The sequence below is a fragment of the Pieris napi genome, chromosome 24, assembly GCF_905475465.1.
Source record: "Pieris napi chromosome 24, ilPieNapi1.2, whole genome shotgun sequence".
Taxonomy (NCBI): domain Eukaryota; kingdom Metazoa; phylum Arthropoda; class Insecta; order Lepidoptera; family Pieridae; genus Pieris; species Pieris napi.
This window is the reverse complement of record NC_062257.1, coordinates 2,753,109-2,774,297: the sequence shown is the minus strand read 5'-3', so window position 1 is coordinate 2,774,297 and position 21,189 is coordinate 2,753,109. Positions and strand designations below refer to the sequence as shown.

General features: G+C 33.2%; 4 protein-coding genes across 4 annotated transcripts in view; 2 read left to right on the top strand and 2 right to left on the bottom strand.

Annotated features, from left to right (window-relative positions):
* LOC125061871 (transcription termination factor 5, mitochondrial-like) lies at positions 1–1,836 on the bottom strand. Its single transcript, XM_047667507.1, has one exon. The coding sequence runs from the start codon at positions 1,559–1,561 to the stop codon at positions 26–28; it is 1,536 nt and encodes a 511-aa protein (XP_047523463.1). The 5' UTR covers positions 1,562–1,836; the 3' UTR covers positions 1–25.
* A 2,347-nt stretch (positions 1,837–4,183) lies between these two features.
* On the top strand, positions 4,184–5,710 carry LOC125061710. The gene is made up of 3 exons (XM_047667279.1): positions 4,184–4,442; positions 4,515–4,790; positions 5,171–5,710. Exons 1-3 carry the CDS (start codon positions 4,304–4,306, stop codon positions 5,434–5,436), a joined length of 681 nt encoding a protein of 226 aa, XP_047523235.1. The 5' UTR covers positions 4,184–4,303; the 3' UTR covers positions 5,437–5,710.
* The window catches only part of LOC125061707 (pseudouridine-5'-phosphate glycosidase), a 188,623-nt gene continuing 173,045 nt past the window's right edge, over positions 5,612–21,189 (bottom strand). The window contains exon 11 of the mRNA XM_047667272.1: positions 5,612–6,148. Within this exon, the coding sequence (XP_047523228.1) occupies positions 5,685–6,148 (464 nt within the window). The 3' untranslated portion in view covers positions 5,612–5,684. The remainder of the gene's footprint in view (positions 6,149–21,189) is intronic.
* Positions 6,716–20,604, top strand: LOC125061711. The gene is made up of 6 exons (XM_047667280.1): positions 6,716–6,844; positions 9,473–9,606; positions 13,599–13,738; positions 17,616–17,771; positions 18,444–18,530; positions 19,768–20,604. The coding sequence occupies exons 2-6, from the start codon at positions 9,473–9,475 to the stop codon at positions 19,917–19,919; spliced, it is 669 nt and encodes a 222-aa protein (XP_047523236.1). The 5' UTR covers positions 6,716–6,844; the 3' UTR covers positions 19,920–20,604.

The window sequence follows — 21,189 nt, the reverse complement described above, 5'->3', positions numbered from 1 at the left end:
TTTATACTTGTAAAATATACTTTATTTACATTTTTTTTAATTTTGTCATAGGTTTAGATTCTAAATTAACTATATTCTTTTGTTGATCATCTGTCCAAACACCGTTTCCCGAAAAGTAATGTTCTTTTTCAATCATATAAACAACCAAACTTAACTGTTGAGTTTTATTTAGTTTATTTATATCTACATGGCCATTTAAAGCTTCTACTTTATGAATATCCTCAATAGTTTTTCTTATTTTATTCCAAGGATATAAAAGAACAGCAACATTATCATATATATCTTGAGGTGAAAAGTCTTTGGTTAACTTATCACAAACATACTTAACTTCAACTAATGGTATATTAATCCAAAATGGGTGTTTTCTAAGTGTGTTGCGAATATTTTTAGGAGGAAAACCACTACCCAAAACTTGGCTTATAGCAAATACTAAATCCTTTCCTTTTCCAAGCCTGTCTCCAGGTGCTTTTTCAAATGATTCATATCGTACTGAACTTCCAGAGAGTACATTAAGGCTTAAGCACTTTTTGTTCTGATTTTTTAAATTTATTATTCTTTTCAATACTGTCTTGTTGTAGAGAATGATTTTTAAGAATCTTGGATGATTGATATATAGGCTGAACTCGGGTGTTGTTTTTGCATGTGTTAATCGTTCTTCAACAGTTCTTGGGCTTAGAGTGAATACTTGAAAACATCTTGATTGTGCTTCTGAACCTATTCCATGTTTTTCAAGTATGTCTTTTATCTCTTGTAATGTAGAGTAGTTTTTAGTGGCCAACTTTGGATACATCCTTATAACATCCTTTACATCTATTCCTCCCAATTCTCTCAGCTTAAACAAAATTTGCGTAAGATTGTCTGGATCAGCATGAATGAGATATAAATTAGATTTTATTTTGTATTTTGGCATTGCAACTTGGGATTGTAAAATGACTAATGTTTCGTTGATAGCTTTCAAAGGTCGATGCTGTAATGTTGGATATGTTTTTAGCCCTCTTAAAAATTCGTCTTCAGTAAGATCAATCACAAGTTCCAGGTATCTTTGAATAATTTTCAACCTTAAACTATGCAATGTTAATGAGTTTACGTCACCATATATTAAAGTGGTAAGTGAGGTAGGCCACTGTGTCATGCAACTCGCTAGTCTATTTTCCATATTAAAAAACTGAGGTATCAGCCCACCACTTCTTAATTCACCAACAGTTTTCTGTTTCATGATATTGAGATATGAAAGTAATAGTTGAGGAGTTATTTCTTTGAATCCACATTCTTCTAATATTTTGTACCTGTTTTTTAAAGTAACTGGTAACATATAAAACAAATTTGGGTAATCTATCAAAATATCTTTAGGATATCCTAAATCGTACACAGTTTTTACCATACTTTGTATATCTTCTTCACAAAATTTTGTAATATACGGCTGTTTAAGCATAATAAAATGAGCTTTATCCTTACTTATTCCTAAATGCCTACATAGTGTATACAAATTCTCATGATTTATGGAGATCATTCTCATAAACTTTTGGAGGCGGCAGCATAGTTTAAGTCTTCCAAGTAACATATCACATTGGACAATAAAATATCTATTTTTTCCTAAACATTAACCTAAGAACTAGGCAGGTGATAAATATAAAAGAAATAAACTGAGTGGTATAAGTAATAAATATCTTCGAATAGGTTTTGTTAGTATATACACTTGTTAAATATTTAATATAGGTACCACATCATGTTGATAGAATTAAATTAAATATGATGAAGTATGAACAGCCGCAAAAATAAATTATAAAACATTTTTTAAAATAGATTATAGCTATCCAGTATCTACTACTCAATTACATAAACATGTTATAGTGCTTTTCATGAAAGAAGTCCCGCGGCGATTTTTGGAACTAAATTTGACAGATCGGCAATGTTGTCATTCGTCGATGTTATCAAGTTCGTTTGTTGTGGTAGATTTTTGTGAATTTTTAACTAGCTTAGTGCATTTTAAAGATTGATTACAATGCCAAAAGTTGTAAAAAGTTCGGCTCGAGAAATGATATTAAAGGTGAAAGAGTTCTGTGAAGCGGAACATAAGAATCAAGGTGTTTTAATACCACTAAACAATGTTCGGAAGAGAGTTGGCGCCATAACGGGTACTTTTTAGAGTTGCCATTTAATAATTTTTTGCTGTATTGATGGGACTTTTATGATATAAATTCGTTTTTGCGACAAAATTGAATAAATACATAACGTGATGAAACTAGGTAACTGAAATTAAAACTTATACTTATTACATATTACATAAGCATTATAAACTTAAAGTTACTATTATTTTTAATTGTTCATAATTTAATTGCAGGTGTGTCAGAGAAAACTGTAACAAGAATTATAAACGAAGGTATAATAGCGGCGTGTACTTCGGAAAAAATTGTAGCCCAACAATTAAGCAATAAAACTCTGAATAAAAAATTGTATTGCTTTTCTTTACCCTATTTTCTCATCTTTTCCCTGTAAGTAGGTAGAACACCGCTAATATAAGTAAATAAAAATATACTTTTTACATAACAGAAATATTGTTTCGAAGTATGCAGAAAATAATATTATTTGATAAATTACATCTGCTAAATGTAAATAAAATAGGTAAAATGTTTACTCATAAATGGCAACATTACGTCATGCGATTGCAGCAGTGTTGCCAACTTAGTGGATATTCCACTAGATCTGGTGGTTTAGATATACGTTTTAGCGGGCGAATTTTGGTTTTAGTGGCTAGTGGATTTTTCTAGTGGTTTACTTTGTTTCATTCAGTGGTATGCTACGACATTTAACCACTAGCACGAGTGATATCTTTACAGGAAAAGACGAAAACGTTTACCTTATAAAGGAATATTTTGTCATTATGTAGGCAACTCTGTAAAATTACGTTCGTTATTTTCGGGAATTTCCCGAAACAAGTTTATCAATTTCTTAAATTATTTTGATTATGGGCTTTATTCGTATGACTAATGGGTCAAATTTGATTTGAATTATTGAGATTTGTATGTGTTTGTTTCGTATGCATGCACAAAAATAGAAATACACAACACAGATACTTAGTAGTTTTGGTTATGCTATGCATCGGAGCGACCTTGTTTGTTTGCAAATGTTTAGTTTATTTTTAAAACAAAAGTTCCGGGATTGTTGGTTACGGGACTCCCAATTAAAGGACTGGCTGGAAGTGGTGGAAAGTACAGCTGGTGGCGGCTGGAATTTTGGTACGAGGTGCTGGATTTCGAAGACATTGCAGGAGAAAACCGATTTGAAGATTTAGCCACGTTTGTATATCTTTATTAGTTTTACCGCACTCTAATGCTTAAGTAGAGCGATTATTCAGCATTATGAATATCGTGAAGACAAAACACAGAAACCGAATGAAGCTAGATCTACTGTCATCTATTATGACAATCCGCGCAGGTTTAAAACGCGAAGGAAAGTGTTGCAATAATTACATCTTGCCAAATTATGTAGTCCAGAAAATAGGAACGAAAGAAATGTACTTAAAATCATAAGGTGCAGAGGAATCCGACTCTGCTGAAGATGATTTTTAACGATTTTGTATGTCTTCTATAAGTTTTTTTGTAATGAAAATATACGAATTTTATAATTCAATTTACAATATTGTTCTTTTATTGTCAAAAAATATATCCTAGCTGTATGCTATCCATCTAAAGTAAAGAGTGACATAGTCCATAGACTACTGTTTACTTCAGTAAAACATGTGTTTCCCGCGGTAAAAACAAAAAAATAGTGCTCGTCGGCTGCTTGCCTAACCCCCTCCTATCTGCGGACATAAAAATCACATCGATCCTATATTTCCTTTCGGCGTGAAAAAAGGATAAATAAACAAACACTTACATTTATTTTATTAGTTAGTGTGGATTTTAGTGGTTTTCTGGTGGGTTGCGACGGCAAAATTGGTGGGTTCGTTAAAATTAAGTTGGCAACACTGGATTGCAGCGCCGCGTCTGGGGGACTTCTTTCATGAAAAGGACTATACATGACACACTTGACACTACACAGACAAGAAGTACAAGATAATAAATACAGCATAGGCTCAGGAATAAAAAATATATTATAAATACAATTTTAGCCTGTACTCTAAACTATAGTTTTTACTAGTCTGTGACTCCGTGTTATAAAAAAAACTGTATATTTGTATTTTGTATAACAGATAACTTAAGGTGGGCTTGGGCGGGGCTTGGTCGTTGTTCATTGACGACACAAGCATTTAATTGGTTTTAATGCATTTATATTGTACATTAACAGAATTTATTTAAAAGAAATGGTATCCAAATCGAAGACCGGGCTATTTGCCCTAGGATTTTTTACTTTAGCATCCTTATTTATAATTATTTCTTTTGTTAGTCCATACTGGCTTGTTACTGATGGAAAACTAAAAAATCCGAAATTCAAAAGAATTGGTATGACTTTAAGGTAAATATCTTACGTTTTTAAACGAAATACTCATTAATGTGATAATCATTGTATTACAGGTCTGTGGGAAGTTTGTTTTAATGGTTTTGAAGAGGTTCATCACTGGTATGATACAGTATTTAAAGATTGCTGGTGGATATTTGAAGAAGAATACTATATTATACACGATATTCTTCTGCCTGGATTTTTTATTGCTACTCAATTCTTTTTTACAATAACTCTATTATGCATTATAACATCTTTTATCCTGCTCTATATTTACCTGAGAAAAGAAGAGGATGATGATAACTATGTAACTTTGCTTATAATATTTGGGACAACTCTTGTTACTGGTGGTAAGTTACTTTAATTTCTTATTATTACATGAAAAATATTCATTTAATCTGGATATTTATTGAATTTAACATTCTCTTTTCTGTCACACCAAATCCATTTTTCAAAAGTATTTTATGTGAAACAACTTAGAACTCAGTTGCATGTCAAAGATTATAAGATAGAAAGAAAGAAAACATTTTATCATACACAATAAAATGATATTTAGGAAAAATTAAGTACACTAACCCTCTCACTAGGATTTCCTGTATCTTGGGCAGCCAGTCTCTTCCTTTTGACTTGTTTACTTTACTCGACAATATATTACTTGTAAGTCTGAAAAGTGTGAGTTAGTTGTCTTGTGAGCTAAGTTGTGGTGTATATTTATTGTGTTTTGTTTCAGGTTTCTCAGGATTAATATCAGTTATTACATTTGGAGCAAGAGGAGATGGAAGGGATTGGATGCCCAATTGGGAGCACAATGACCTTGGATGGGCATTTGCACTGGGTGTTGTAGGAGTGGTACTTCTCTTTCCTGCTGGAATACTGTTTCTAGTAGAAGCAAGAGTCAGGAAATACAAACGGTTACATGAAATGCAAAGTAGGGAGCCATCATCATATACAATGCATGAGCGAAAAGTGGCCTTTCCTGGTCATACTGATATTTAGAAGTAAATATTGCATTAACTTTTATTCCGTCCAGCTGTATGACTTACAAATTAAGAATCTCTTTAAATGTTTTAAGTGTCAAATATGTTTTGACATATTTATTAATTAGTATTATTTTTAAGTCTTAGATTAATTGTTTAACAAATTTTTAAAAATATACAAATAAAGATAAAAATGAGATATGATAATATGTTTATTAATCTTACATATGAAATGTTTTGAAAACCCATAATTCTTATATCTAAATGCTAATTAAAAGGAAACTTAGCAGGCACAGTTGTTTTACATAGTAAAGATGCTTCTGCACACCTAAAACCTATAGACACACTTGTTTCTTCTGGTTTGTCATTTAGAATTCCAAAAATAAAACCACTAGCAAAGCAGTCACCTGCTCCAGAAACATTCTGAATTGTCTTTAGGCCTTGAGTTGGATAAAACTTTAAATGTACCTCTTTTGAAACAGAATCCTTATATTTGACTACCATTACACCTTTAGCTCCCATTGTTATTATTAGAACCTTAACATATTTTAATACGACTTTTGATAATCTTATAATGTCATGTTCATTACATACAATATCATTTTCAATATGTGGATTTAAATAACTTGCAATTTCTTTTAACTCTAAAAGGTTTGGTGATGCATATGTTATGTTTTGATTATTAAGGAATGGCTTGATTGATTTTCTTCTATCAGTCGGCTCGAAAAAAACTGAAAAAAATTATAATTAGATTAATAGCTTCATACATGGGTAAATATATTTTGTCTTGTGGGAAATGCAACATCATAATCTACTATAATTATATAAAACTAAACTCAAACTGAAAATAATTCCTTAGCATTGTCCTATAGTATAAATAAGCTTTAGTAACTTAAAATTGTTGTGGTATGCCTCAACTTCCATAAATAATGCAAATATAAGGTTTTATAACTCTTTAACATGAACTAAAGTTAGCAGTTAACTCTGCTAAGATTATAATATTTATTCAGTTCTATTGTTTTATATTAAGGTTGATATAAATATTATATTTAATCTAGGTTTCATAAATTATTTCTTTGATATTATGTTGTAAACTTGTTACATGTTTAAAATAAGAAAAAATTGGCGGGCTATCTATAATCTATATACAATTTTTTTTTATTTCTTCCTTTGGCAAGATTTATATTTCACCACAGACGTATGTATAGACAAAGAGACAGGTCTAAAGATATTCCATTAATCGTCTGTGTATTTTACTCATTTTTTACAGTTATGTCAATTGTCATTTTCATATTCTGTTTCTCCTTTCAAATTGTCCTTTAGTCTATACTTTGTGTTTGTTGTTACTTGTGTAACGCGTTGACTCCACCCAAGTTCTAAAGCAAGTTATAACGTTTATTTAAAGCGTTTTTTTTTACAAATAAGAGGTATGTTTGAATGAAGTTACTATACGTGGTAACTTTTATAATAATTTAGTTAAGTCTAATGTTGGATAACATACTTTATAACTTATTACTTAATTCAGGATTTCCATTACTTCCTTCACTGATTATTAAAGAAGTATCAATTTCGAAGGTCTTAAGTTTTCAAACTGTTGATAAAACAGTTCATTTACAAGAAGTTCTATACTTTTTATAATTTTTTGAATGTAATAGTTTTATTGAGTCGATGTTACTTATAAACCTGTATCATTATTATTTGTATAATTATTTTTTCCAATACCAAAAATGTTTTGTATGAGCAAAACAATATTAAGGACATAAACCTACCAATATATATAAACAGTGATTCTTAAGGTTTTATTATCAGTCTAGTAAAAGAAGTGAATACAAATGTCTATGCATTTGCTATTACAGTCACAACATAAAATTCTATTCTAATGTTATAATATCTAATAAGATTTTGCGTGTGCAAAAAAGTATTCAATAAGTGACACCTTCTCTTATTCAAATAGCTTAGCTATATCATATACAGATTTCATAGTAGTGATGACCATCTCTTCTCTGGTTTTAATTTAATTTGTGTTCAGTTAAAAATGCAATAATTTTAATTGTATTGCATTTTCAATATAATAATATACAGCCAAAACCGTTTACGACGACATCACTTAGAACAACATACCGATTATATTGACCAAAATAAATGGTCTTGGCTGAATTCTATTGTATTAGGTATATACAACAATCTCATCGGCTTTTACAACTATCAGTTTTTACGACCAAATATGAGTAGTCACTTCGATGTCGTTATAACAGATTTTGACTGTAGTTCTAAATTTGTGTGCTCTATGTGTGTGTCTGTTGCTTAACAAGGACAGTACATATACTTTTATGTATATTAAACATAATTTCATTAAAAAATTAGTTAAAAATAAATTATTAAGTTTTTATTATTTTAGTTATCTTTTAATTTGAGTATATATAAAATAGATGTTTATGTTTGAATTTTATAACAAGACTAATTGGGGCAATAACATTTGGATTATAATAATAATTAAATTCACAAGTTCTGGCATAGTCAACACATTTCATTATAGTTTAACTTTTTGGAATACTTATTTAACATTACTGTTGTTCTGTTAACTGTTGACTAATTTGACGTATAGCATTTAAAAAAAAAATTGAATAAGAAATTGGGCTGTAGCCTGCATGAGTTTATCAAGAGTTGTAAGATAAATGTGTGTTTAATTAAATGTAAAAAAAAAATAATAATAAATGCGTGCATACAAAGTACACATGTCAGAAGTGAAACTTCTTTGGCAAAATAATTTTTAAGTCTTGTTCATATTTATACAAATCTAAAACTTTAGATTTCCGAGACTTAGTGGGGGGGAAAATTTAACTGTCATTAAAATATTAAACGTCGAAAATTAATACAAATTATACATTTAAATTTATTTCTTCGAAAATAAAAACATTTTAATTTACAATAAGTAATTTGAGATTTCAGTAAATTATTTTGCATAAAATATAAAATACTAATATTTCATAAATTCTCTTTACGAAATTTAAATTTTAAAAAAGCATTTCTATAAGGTAATTCGCCCTTCTCACTCTCTCTCAATCGGTCTCAATAGCTCTCTCCCTTTTCTTCGACAAAAACGCTGCACATCTTCGTGACGCTATTATTATTATTGCGTTTCATTCGTAAAAATTTTACCCTCATGCGCCTAAAGAAGTTTCACTTCAAAAATTGTAAAATTCGGTTAATTTGACCCTGAACGCCGACATTCCCACAGTGACTAACGCGTGTGAACTTTTCATTATTGTTTTACACCAAGTATAGCCAAAAGAACCCATTATTTAGCAAGTTACGAAACATTTGTTTCTATCATATGCAACCTTGTTTTCGAATGACTCGATTCTGTAATGCTCTTTGTAATTGATACTATGACAAGGTTGGCTAATTACGTGGTCTTAAGAGCTTTTAGAACTTAAGGTCTAGTTTACTATTCGTAATTTATTCGTGTTATGTATTAATTGCGTATTCGTGGTGTAAAACTTCTGTTACATCTATTCAAGATGTGATTTGAATTTGGAATGTGGATATTGTTGTAATGTTTTAATCAGAGAGATCTTTTACGAACATGGCTGGCTGTCAAAAATTAAAACGCGCGGACCTAACAAAAAAAGTAAAAAAAGTGCGAAAAGCGCATTCAAAAGTTGCTCCCTAGGCTGTTGAAAACAGAAATCATTGTATGTAATCTTTAATTATCTTTTTAAAAATTTTGAGTGGATACCCAAAATATTTTGGTTTAGAGTTTATAGGCCTATCGAGCTAAGTACTAAGTCCCAACACACGTCTGTAACACAATCGTGAGCCTTCTCTCATTGTGATCGACCAAACGCGGTAAAATTATGACGCCAGCCTCCCCTGTCTAAGTTTTGCGTTAAATATTCGCTGTTTTTTTCATATTTACATGTTCTGGATACAAGTCCATTGGCGACTCTCATCTTATATTTTATTGACCGATAATTTGAATTTAGAACTTGTTGTAGAAGTTCTGTATTTAAATTGTTAATTTTTCTTTTTAATATTGTCTATATTTTTTACAGATGAAGCAACGAAGTTTAGCGGGTAACTGTGGCATTGCAGTGTTTGTCATTGCCCTTGTGACTGTGGCATTGGCATTCGGTACGCCGAATTGGCTAGTCAGCGACTCTAGGATACGAGGTGCTAAAATGGAACGGTAGGTTTTCTTCATAAAGAAGGTTTCTTCATATATAGTGTTAAGCAATAGAGTTTGAAAAGTTGTACCTAAAAGCAGGATGTATACTTAAACTCAAATTAACTTTATTCATATAGGTAACCAAGTACACTTATGAACGTATATGAGGTTTTGACATTGATTCAAAATTTACATTTAATACCAGCTCGCAAGTCAAGGGCGTAGAGCGGGCAAGAAGAAGTAGCAAGAAACTCTCTGCCACTCTTTCATATCATATCAGTTTCTGCGTACATATACAGGGTGTCCCAGAAATAATGGATAATCCTTGAACCCCGCACGGAACAGCTCTCCAGCGCTCAGAAAAAAAAAAAAAATCCAAGTGATACCCAAAATATGTTTTTTTTTAGAAAAACATACGTTATTTTTACTTTACTTCACATTCATGTGCACAACGGCCACAAAGTAATGAAATTTGTGGCGTTTTTGGTGTCATCTTATACCTGATAGACTATGCTACTAGAAATACAATAAATAATATAAGTATCTATGATACTTTTTTCAAAAACAAAATTTGAACTTGAGTTTTTGACATGAAATTTGATAACAAAATAATTTTGGCATAGTTTGAGAGTGTTTTTTGTAAAAAAAAAGTATGAAAACGTAAGTGGCCAGCTATTTAAAAAAAATGCGCAGTTCATACCGTTTACAAAATGGTATAATACATAATTTTATCTAATACCACTACGAAGTTATTGCTATTGAGATGCAAAAAGAGTAAATACGACTAAAAAAGAAAAGATAAGTCTTAATAAATTTTAATAATAATAAAAAAATCGGGTGTACATAAATCGAGCTTTATTCACAACAGGTGTTCAAATTGTCTGCCACTGACTCTAACACACGCTCTACATCTTCTTATAAAGGCTCTTCTAAGATAACGTGTGTTCGTGCGTCGTTCATTTATTTTTGAAACGCTCTCTTGAACACGGCTGCGTAATTCCTCCAAATTTAAATTTTTTTGGAGTACACTTGTTCCTTTAGACATCCCCAGTAAAAAAAGTCCAGTGGGTTTAAATCCGGGGATCGAGGAGGCCACAAAATGGGACCCAAACGACCAATCCATTTATTTGGATACGTGGCATTTAAATAAGCACTTACGTTTTCATACTTTTTTTTTACAAGATTTTTTTTTACAACACTCTCAAACTATGCCAAAATTATTTTGTTATCAAATTTCATGTCAAAAACTCAAGTTCAAATTTTGTTTTTGAAAAAAGTATCATAGATACTTATATTATTTATTGTATTTCTAGTAGCATAGTCTATCAGGTTTAGGATGACACCAAAAACGCCACAAATTTCATTACTTTGTGGCCGTTGTGCACATGAATGTGAAGTAAAGTAAAAATAACGTATGTTTTTCTAAAAAAAAACATATTTTGGGTATCACTTGGAATATTTTTTTTTTGATATTTTTTTCTGAGCGCTGGAGATCTGTTCCGTGCGGGGTTCAAGGATTATCCATTCTTTCTGGGACACCCTGTATATACCTTCTCCTAACATATATACCTATAATAAGCGTGTGATTCTCACACCCGTCGTAGGTTCGAACCCCGGCGGTGCACCAATACACTGCGCATTTAACACTCGCATACCGTGTGAAGAACTGGAATTTTATTAGACCCAAGTCGACGGCGTGTGTCGGGCACAAGAGGCTGTTCACCTTGCCTATTATGATCACGAAACATACAGAAACCTGAAGCCCAGAGCAAGGGTTGTTTTCTATTCTTGGTAAAATATCATATATGAGATATGTCGATATATAATCGTTTAAAGTATCTAAAAACTCTAAAGTTTCTTCACGAAATCTATTTGAACAATGTACAGTCAAAACCGTTTACGACGAAATCGTTTAGAACAACATACCGGTTATATTGGCCAAAATCAGATATACCGGCTGATTTCTATAGTCTTAGGCCCTTTCTCCACTGCTCCGGTCCGGCGTCGGACACCGGAATGAGTCATGAGAAAAATATCGGAACGCCGGATTGCGCTTCTCCACTATATCCGATCCGACAATAATCGATACTTGTATATTTATCATGCAACACTTATATTAACTAAAACCCATTTACTTTATTTATTAATGAAACGTTCTAAATTCTGAATATTTTATTGCCCTGGCAAGTTTATAACTTTTTTTATATTGTTTATCTTAAAATATTATAATCTACTTAATAAATAGTTCACTAATACTATGGTATAGAAATATATATAAATAGCAACATAATTTGGTTTGGTCCAGGTTATCCAGATTCTTTCAAATTAAACAAACTATAAATAAACCTGTGAATAATAATTTATAACCTCTTGGATACTTGGATATACTTGGACCGATAAAACACCGCGTTCCGATCTAGCAAGTTATCGGATCGTTAAAAACCGGATGCCGGAGTAGTGGAGAAGTACGTAAGTACTGTTGTGAGTTTCTAAATCGGATCGGTAATTAACGTTTGCCGGACCGGAGCAGTGGAGAAACGGCCTTAGGTTCTTAATAACAACGTCATCGGCTGTTTCGACTATCGGTTTTTACGACCAAATATGAGTAGTCCCTTCGATGTCGTTATAACAGATTTTGACTGTATATAAAAAACAAACCAGTAGCGCTACAACCGTTTTAGGTCTGGGCCTCAGATTTCTGTATGTTTCATGATCAGTCAATCTAATAGGCAAGTAGGTGATCAGTCTCCTGTGCTTGACACACCTTGTCTATGGCAAACTGGTTTACTCACGATGTTTTCCTTCACTGTACAAGCGTATGTGAACACATAGAAAGTCAATTCGTGCAAGTCGGAGATCAAAGTCAAAATTCATTTAATCATATAGGTAACACTGTACACTTATGAACGTCAAAGAAATAAATGTATATGAAATGCTTCTACATTACATTTAGTGCCAGTTCTCAAACCAAGGGCGTAGAGCAGAAGAGAAGAACTGGCAATAAACTCTCCGCCATTCTTTTTAATGGCCATGTTTTGATCGACCCTACGACCTGACCAAGAATTAGAGTCGCACAATGTCGCCACTAGGCCTACACAAAACGCCCAAAGACCACGGAGTAGTGGTAGCTTTTCATACAAAGCTTATTGCTATTCTCTTACGTGAACTATTTGACGTATTCTTCAATTGCAGAACAGCAAAAATACTTTGTGACACTGGTCTACTTGACATCCAAAAATTGTTCAAATATCTGTCTGTGTTCTCTTGTTTAAAGTCCTACACAACCACATCCATACTAATGGCCAAAAAGAAATAGTCGGGTAACAAAGCGAGCAAGCTACCTTTCCAAAAATTCGTACAAATTACGCCAAGAGTTTACTGACGTTTGAGGGAGCGCTATTTAAAAGCCTGTGTTGACAAGTGACCACTGACGGCGGCGTCCATGCGACGGGTTGTCTCTCTCCCTACAATATGGCGAGGGGGCCATGCGTCATACTCGTGAACGGTTGCTACTTTTACGGTTGCAGCTACTTACAAACATTGTGTAAAACAAAAAACATGGCGATTAAAAAGACTGGCTGATAGTTTATTGCCAGTTCTTCTCTTCCGTTCTACGCCCTTGATTTGAGAACTGGCAGTAAGTGTTAGAAGCATTCAATATATATTTCCTTTTTGACGTTCATAAGGGTCTGTTTCACAATGTACGGATAAGTTCTACATAAGTTCCAAATTAGCTATGTACTACTTATTGGTAGGATAAACATTATTGTTGCGTTTCACGTCCGTCAGATAGCGCTATTCGTCATATAAAGTCCATCATAAGTTATGAGTCCGATGAATGTCAAATAGCACAATTTATCTTCCAAATAATTTATGTGTTGCATAGCTATTTGGTACTTTATCGATACATTGTGAAACAGACCCTTAGTGTACATAAATGATTTTGAATTTTGACTTTTGAGGGTTTTTTTACAAACTTAAACGCATATTCAACTTAAACTTAATTTTTACAGCCTTGGTCTTTGGAGTCACTGCTTCAGATCATTACCTGATCCCTTGGACCAATACCAAAGACGATTCTTTGTTGGATGTCGGTGGGTTTACGACCCATTCACGACAGGATACGACAAAATACGCGGCTATTTGCTTCCAGGTAAGGTATTTTACTAGCAATCTACTATATAAAAATAAGTCGGGTTTTCCTTCCTGACGCTATAACTCCAGAACGCACGAACCGATTTCCACGGTTTTGCATTCGTTGGAAAGGTCTCGGGCTCCGTGAGGTTTATAGCAAAGAAAATTCAGGAAAAATTTCAACAGAAAAGCGGGATCACCAAACGAAATGTTACATAAAACGAAGCCATCTGGTGGCGAAACGGAGTTCGCCGAGTTTGCTAGTATTTTATATAAACAACTTCTAAAAGGGATCTGGGCCTCGCTCATGCTGGGCGGCTCACCATTGAGGCCTGAACATAGACTACGCGAATGGATACTTCAGCGGCATCTCGTTACTAGCGCGAGTGTTTGTGAATTAAATGTGTTCTTTTAGAAGTTCTTCTCCCAAGTCAGTTTGGAACGTAATTTTTCACTCTTGTATCAATACATTTTTGACGGAATCATATTTATTGTTATACTTCCTTAAACTGTCAGATGCCATCAAAACAATAGTCTGTGACAAGAATACTAATGTTTCGCTTTTTATTGGTATAAAATAATTAATGAAATAAAACAAAGAAAAATTAACGATAGTCTTATAAGAAGTATAGTCGTAAAACTTCATCATCAGTGTTGGGGCGTGAGCTTTCATCCCTGAGTTCGTAGGTTCGAGTCTTTGGGACCTACTTTTCCGTATGCCCATTTAACTTGTACGTGTAGATCACGAAACATATCTCAGATCAACCCCAAACCATTGGTTTTTGAAGTGAAACTTCTTTAGAATCGTTGTGATTTCAAACCGGATGCAACGGAAAAAGCGACAGTAAAAAGAGACAGTCTCATAAATTAATAGGATTTGGCGAGGGAGAGAGTGAGATAGCGACAGTAAAAAGAGACAGACACATAAATTAAAAGGATTTAGCGTGGGAGAGAGTGAGAAAGCGACATTAAAAAGAGACAGACACATAAATTAATAGGATTTGGCGTGGGAGAGAGTGAGAAAGCGACAGGTAAGAGACACAAATACAAAAATGTGTAGGATGAAGCCAGGAAAGAATGAGACAGAAATATACATACTATTTTATATTATTTACGGATGAAACGCAATAATAATAATATTAGCGTAACGAAGATGTGCAGCGTTTTTGTCGAAGAAAAGAGAGATAGCGATTGAGAGAGAATGAGAAGGGCGAACTTTATGCAAAATAATTTAAAAATTAAATTTACAATTCGTATTAATTGCGACACTTTTAATATTTTAATGACAATTAAATTAATTAAATTCCTAACATATCTTTCCTTGCCAAAGAAGTTTCACTTCTGATATGTGTACTTTGTACGCACGCACTTTTTTTTTATATCGTAAAATTATTTTTTAAAGTTGAAACGAAGTTTAATGGCATAAAGATCGAGGTTGGATGAGTAATGAGCTGTAATTGAAAGGTCAATAGACAATAAATCCGTCTCAAACGGATGTGTGGTGTTATTGTCCGTTAATTCTCACGCATAGTCTGAACTTATTTCACTGCAAAATGTTATTTAACATCGAACACCAGCTTTTGATCAACTTCACCGAACACAATGTACACTTATGAACGTCAAAAAAGAAATATACATTAAATGCTTCTAATTTTACATTTACTGCCAGTTCTCAAATCAAGGGCGTAGAACGGAAGTGAAGAACTGGCAATAAACTGTTCGCCACTCTTTTTAATCGTCAAGTTTTTACTTTTACACAACGTTTGTAAGGAGCTGCAACCATTACACCATGTTCCGCATGACATCTTAAGTAATAAATAATAATAAAATAAATTAAAAATAAAGATCTGTCCTCTATTAGCGGGAGGCATGATGATTGGTGAAATAGGATCACGCACTTACATTCTCGTGGCTTGTCGAATTGTCAATCTCCAATGTATCCGATCGGTTTGTATCTCTCTCTACGCTGAGACATTTCATGTCTATGCGTTTTCTACAAAGTGTATCACCTGCCCCGTTGCCTCGAGCCGTATTAAGTCAAAATTGCAACCGCATCGCTGGAACTATTCCCCGGTCCCCTTCACAATCTTTATTTTGGGAACTAGCGAACTGTGGAATCGAGTCCCGTTGAGGGGACCTTCAATTGTTTAAGATAGCATACGCCCCTCAAAGGGCGGCAAAAGCATACACCCACTTAAATCAAATTTCATTTATTCAGTTGTATCACATGATCACTTTGAATTGTCAACTTGCCTGTTCGGAATCGCGACCTGCCTTGCGATTCTGTAACTTACTTTTCGAACTCACACAGCTGTTTTTGCATCGGCGGTAGCTCTGAAATCAGTCGTGAAGCAGTCATTTTATGATTTGGAATTCTGATAAACAATAAACTACAAGCTTCCACCTTTTCAGAATGCCAAATCATAAAATGTCTGCTTCACGACTGATTTGAGAGCGAGTGCGATGCGAAAACCGCTGTATGAGTTCGAAAAGTGAGTTACAGAATCGCAGGGCAGCACACCAGGAGAAAGGCAAGAATCTCGGGCTAGTTTTTTTTGATCGTCTTAAGTTATTTACAATGCTAACGTTACAGTTAAATTAAATAACTGGAGCAAATTATTTTTAATTCCAAGCTTTCTTATCTTCTAGGTTCTATTTGGGCGCCCCGTAGTGCCCTATCATATAAAAATAGCATTATCACCTACTAGAGGTCGTGGGATTATTTTCATTTCATGACAAGTAGATCAGCCTTCTGCCTGACACATGTCGTTTTTTTTAATGTCTTAATCTTGGATATAGATTTGTATCTGTTTCATAAAAAAAAATTTGAAGTGAAACTTCTTTAGGCGCATGAGGGTAATATTTTTACGGATGAAACGCAAGATGTGCAGCCTTTTTGTCGAAGAAAAGGGAGAGAGCGATTGAGACCGATTGAGAGAGAGTGAGAAAGGGCGAATTTAGCATGAAGCAAATAGCTATGGAGCGAGAGTAGGTAGTAAGCAAGTGAGAAAAATCGAGAGTGAGATAGAGCGAACGTCGGATCGCGCACAGTGCCATGGAGCGAGAGGTGGGAAAGAGCTATAATGAGAAAGATTGAGAAAGAGAGTAAGGAAGATCGAGAAAGAATACACGCTATTGGTTGATGTATTCGTTTAGTAGATACATATTAGAACTTTAGATGGCAATTCTGTCGAATAACGTCTTGTGCAGTAAACGCAGATTTTTATTTATTTATATTATTATCACGTATACAGTATTAAAACAGTGTGAATATAGATATATAAATACATGGAGTGATCATATACTGGTACATGATCATCTATTGGGGCTTTTACCTTAGTAATCATTAATTTACAAAGAAGTTTCACGTTGTGTGTGTGACTTGTACGCAGCACTTTTTACACGCTTTATATTAGCTTCACCTGTATGTATGTATGTATGTAACCGACTCCTTCGGACTCGATTTTGACCCACTTTTAACGGACAGATTTAATTCAAACTTTGCGCACCTGTCAAAGATCGATGACAATGCAATAATCCGCAAAAAAAAAATGAAAAAAATAAAAACAATTTAACTAAAAAATTAAAAATTTATAATAGTTTAAAAAAACTATTATTATTAACTAGAAAGCGTGGGGCGCTCTGTGCCACTATCGAGCAACCCACGCTTTTTCACAATAATACCAGTATTTTTTGTTCATTACCATTTTCAGCCTAAATTAGGAATTATTTTTCACTTTTTAGTTTGATGTGCTTTAAATCGTGTGTTCAAGTTTTTTTAAACTATTATTTATTATACGCCATACGCGAAGTCGACTAACATTACTTTTTGAACTTTCTGACCGAACAAGTTTTAACAGTATATTAATTATTTTTTAAATTGGTTTTTTTCTCAGCATTCATGATAGCAACCCAGTTCTTCTTCACCATATGCCTCATCGGTGTTCTGATATCAATGATATTGGTTTTAATATTCTTCCTCTGCTGCGGACCGGAGCAGGGCCGATATGAATTACTGATCAAGAGTATAGGATGTATTATGTTAACTGCAGGTAATTTTTAATCTAATAGATTTAGAATTTTGAAACCATTTTTACTGTAGACATTTTATAACCAACCAGCGTTTTATTTTTTAACAAAAATCATAGATAAATACAGATTATAAACACTGGCCACAGGTATGGGGCATGAAATAAAAAACAAGGGTGCGTGTACTTATGTACGCGCGTAAGAAGTTATACTTCTTTGGCATTATTAAAAATAGTTTTTGATTGCATGCAAATAATTAATTACAATTAAATAATCAAAGACTGGAAAAGGAGTCATTTTAGTCAATAAAGTTCAGTTTACATTTGAAAAATTAAATAAATAAATATTTATTATTATACTCTTACATTAAGTGTGACATAAATTCTATTATTATTCGAATGTTGTTTTTAAATTATGTCCAATGCCGTAGCATTTTCCGTGGGCAACTTCATTCTGTGAATTTTGTGTCACGGTGCGCGCGCATCGTAAAATTTCCCTCTCATCAATTTTTCATATCGCGCCTAAAACAAGTATAACTTCAAAAACTGCCTGTTGTAGCCTTATCGCTACTAAGGGTTCTCTTACAAAAAAGGGGTAAATAATATTGTGAAATGGAAAAAGTGCGAAACTTAATTTTTAATATAAACATAATTTCGGCTCAAGAGTGTGGAAATAAATTTTCTATAATTTTCTAGGAATAAGTGGATGTATAGCAGTCATTGTTTTCGCCTGTACGGGGAACACTGATGGATGGATGCCGGATCACGCGAATAATTATTTAGGTAAGACATTACAACACAGATAAAATATATACATAGATTTCTGTGTGATCAAGTTTCTAATCATTTTTCATCCTGCAGAAGAAGGCTATTCGTGCAATCTATAATTTAAAATGTAGGGAATCTCTTAGAGATAAATTCAAGGAAATTAATATACTTACCTTTCCCTCGCAATATATTTATGAAAATATGTATGTATACAAAAATAGTGATAAGTTAACTAGAATAGAACATACAATGTTAATACTCGGAACAAACGCAGGCTGCAATTTCCCCGTACTAGACTATCTAAAGTTAGTAATTCTTTTTTGGGAAAAGGAATACTCTTCTTTAATAAAATCCCAGAGGCTCTTTTATCTCAAAATGTATTAAAGAAAAGCTGTGTAAAAAGGCTTACTATAAAGTCAACGATTATCTAGTGGATAAAAGGGCCTGGGACTAGTGCTAGACAGGCTACTTCTAATTAATTTGCGATATTTGTTTTAAATAAGTGTTGTTTGCTATTTTAAAAGAGTACCGAGAGTTTTTGCTCTGTCTTCTTTGCCGATGAGTAGGGATGTCTACCGATTCAAATTTAATGACGTGGAATAAGTGATACATGTATCTTATGTTCCATAATAAACATATTTTATTTTTATTCTAATAGGTGTGGTCTGTCAATGGACTTTCTAAGGCATTTAACACTCGCTGGTACAGAAGAAAAACCTTAGGCCCATGTCAGACAGACGCAGTAGGCTGATCACCTTCTTGCTTTTAAATACAATGATCACGAAAGATACAGAAATGTGAGGCCCAGACCTTGTTGTAGCGCCATTGATTTTGCCAAGTCAAGTATTACGTAACGCAATTTTTGTAGATTATTGATCCCCCCCCATGTAACTCGCCGTAACGTTATTCAGTACCCAAGTACAGTACTGTACCCAAGTATAGTAAAACGTTTCGTGACCACCTAGTGACTCTTTAGTTACTATTATGTGGTGTAAGTCGAAAAAAATATTGACAATAACGCGTAATTTAATCCCAGCCCCGCATCGTAATGTTTTAGAAAAGGACCGCCCCCCCCTCCCAACATACGTTGCGTAATACTTGAACGCTCCCTTAACTGAATATCTTTTTTTTTTAAATTAAAATGTGTATTTCTATAACATATAAGTGACCAACTTCATACCCTTTATCATTAAAATGTTACAGTATCCCTGTGTTTATCCATTTAAGATATATAAAATATATATTTTTTTAGGTTGGTCATTCGGTTTGGGAGTAGTAGGAGCTGTTGCATGTTTAATAACAGGTGCATTATTCCTGACGGAGGCAAACATACAGATTAGGAAGAGAAGGAGATTTAAGGAGTCCCAAGCACGATTCGAGTTGGAGGAGGAGTCGAAAGCATAGTGCCTTTATTATGTAAGGAAAATTTAGTGTCTACTAATCCGGCCAATTTTTCTTATAAAAAACGGTCTAAATGTACTGTTTTAACTAAAGTACATCTGTCTCTTTTTATCACAGCGTAAATACAATGTGATAGAAGGGGACGAAAGAGTGCTCTAGTTATCAGAATGCAATTTAGACTTATCTAGTTATTACGAACGAAGTATTTTATAATGACCACCAAAACACTTGATTTTATATTATTAATCGCCTTCCGCTATCTCCATCGACAAAAATATTTAGCTAAACGCAAATCAATCACTCAGCCCGCCATTTTGCAAACAGAAATACGCGCGCAAATTTAACTTCACATGTCAAATGTTTTAGAACTTGACAGGTGACAGCATTGTCTATTACATAATGTTCAGTTAATATTATTATATCATACATAGACATTTATAAGGTAGCTAGTCCCATAGTGCCAGAGTGCGAATCAATATTGTTTAAATAACAAAAGTGTATCATATATTTTATACACTACGTAATATTATATTAATATCCCTGAGTAACATAGACTATATCTAATATCTATGTAATAAAAGGGTGCGTTTACTTATGTACGCGCGTAAGAAGTTATACTTCTTTGGCATTATTAAAAATAGTTTTTGATTGCATGCAAATAATTAATTACAATTAAATAATCAAAGACTGGAAAAGGAGTCATTATAGTCAATAAAGTTCAGTTTACATTAAAAAAATTAAATAAATAAATATTTATTATTATTCTCCTACATTAAGTGTAACATAAATTCTATTATTATTCGAATATTGTTTTTAAATTATGTCCAATGCCGTAGCATTTTCCGTGGGCAACTTCATTCTGTTAATTTTGTGTCACGGTGCGCGCGCATCGTAAAATTTCACTCTCATCAATTTTTCATAACGCGCCTAAAGAAGTATAACTTCAAAAATAACGTCCTTTGGAAGCCAGAGCAGGCCTAGCGGCCTATACAATATTTTATATTTTCTAGTTCATAAGCATACCTTTATATAAAATATCAGTGTCAGAAGTTGCGTATGAGTATGAATATTTCTATTTAGTTTAAACATGTTTAAACAATATTAATACCACTGCAAGTTACTAATGGCCCTAAGCACAAAGTATTTATTTGGATAAAATGAATTCTATAAACTTTAATGACATAAAAAAGTTACTCTGACTTGGGAAGTGTTCAAGTATTACGTCACGCAATTTTTAGAGATTATTAAACCCCCCCCCCCCCATGTAACGCGC

Excerpts from the sequence above, each read along its gene's own strand:
- LOC125061710 (XM_047667279.1), top strand. The coding sequence starts at position 4,304 with ATGGTATCCAAATCGAAGACCGGGCTATTTGCCCTAGGATTTTTTACT. Across the intron at positions 4,443-4,514 it reads TCCGAAATTCAAAAGAATTG|GTCTGTGGGAAGTTTGTTTT; the intron begins GTATGACTTTAA and ends ATTGTATTACAG. Across the intron at positions 4,791-5,170 it reads GACAACTCTTGTTACTGGTG|GTTTCTCAGGATTAATATCA; the intron begins GTAAGTTACTTT and ends GTTTTGTTTCAG.
- LOC125061711 (XM_047667280.1), top strand. The coding sequence starts at position 9,473 with ATGAAGCAACGAAGTTTAGCGGGTAACTGTGGCATTGCAGTGTTTGTC. Across the intron at positions 9,607-13,598 it reads CGAGGTGCTAAAATGGAACG|CCTTGGTCTTTGGAGTCACT; the intron begins GTAGGTTTTCTT and ends TAATTTTTACAG. Across the intron at positions 18,531-19,767 it reads TCACGCGAATAATTATTTAG|GTTGGTCATTCGGTTTGGGA; the intron begins GTAAGACATTAC and ends ATATTTTTTTAG.
- LOC125061871 (XM_047667507.1), bottom strand. The coding sequence starts at position 1,561 with ATGTTACTTGGAAGACTTAAACTATGCTGCCGCCTCCAAAAGTTTATG.